Source organism: Pteropus alecto, unplaced genomic scaffold (assembly GCF_000325575.1).
Source record: "Pteropus alecto unplaced genomic scaffold, ASM32557v1 scaffold22, whole genome shotgun sequence".
In the NCBI taxonomy this organism is placed as follows: Eukaryota; Metazoa; Chordata; class Mammalia; order Chiroptera; family Pteropodidae; genus Pteropus; species Pteropus alecto.
In genome coordinates, this window is record NW_006434839.1 from 408,443 (window position 1) to 409,018 (window position 576).

General features: G+C 61.5%; 1 protein-coding gene across 1 annotated transcript in view; it reads right to left on the reverse strand.

Annotated features, from left to right (window-relative positions):
* The window catches only part of CASP2 (caspase 2), an 18,432-nt gene that overhangs the window by 3,975 nt on the left and 13,881 nt on the right, over window positions 1–576 (reverse strand). Inside the window, exons 9-10 of the mRNA XM_006910456.3 lie at window positions 348–497; window positions 63–172 (exon numbers count right to left, since the gene is read on the reverse strand). Coding sequence (XP_006910518.1) covers window positions 63–172; window positions 348–497 — 260 coding nt within the window. The remainder of the gene's footprint in view (window positions 1–62; window positions 173–347; window positions 498–576) is intronic.

Sequence of the window (576 nt, forward strand, 5' to 3'; positions counted from 1 at the left end):
TGGAGGAGGAAGGGAGGACACCGAGGAGGAGCAGGTCAGGGAGCCAGACGGAGCAAACATACCTTCACAAGCATGTCGGCCACGTGCATGTCACAGGCCCTCTCAGAGAACACTTGAGTGAGGGCCTCAATGTACCAGGAGCCCCGTTTGGTGTTACGCATGGCGGCAGTCCCTGCGACCAGGACAGCAGTGAGCAGTGTGTAGGACAGGGGACACCCTCACTCAGCTGGACGTCCCAAACCAGCCTTTCGTGGCCCCCTGGACCCTCCCCAGCCGGAGCGCCCCGCGTGAAAGGGTGCGAGGCTTCGCGTGTCACCGTTTGGAGTCTTCTGCTCGAACTCAAATACCTCTGAGGCAGGCATAGCCGCAAATCATGTCTGAGCGCGTGGGCAGCCGCGTCCGCAGCAGCAGCTCCCTCCCAGCATCGCTCTCCTCACACTCGCGGGCCGGGGCATGGCTCCTTCCGTCCTGCTGGTCAACCCCACGATCTGTTTCATCTGCAGGAGGCAGGCAGAATGGACAAAGGTGTTATTTCCTCTCGTCTCTCTCAGGCTGGTCATGGGCAAGCCCAAGGCC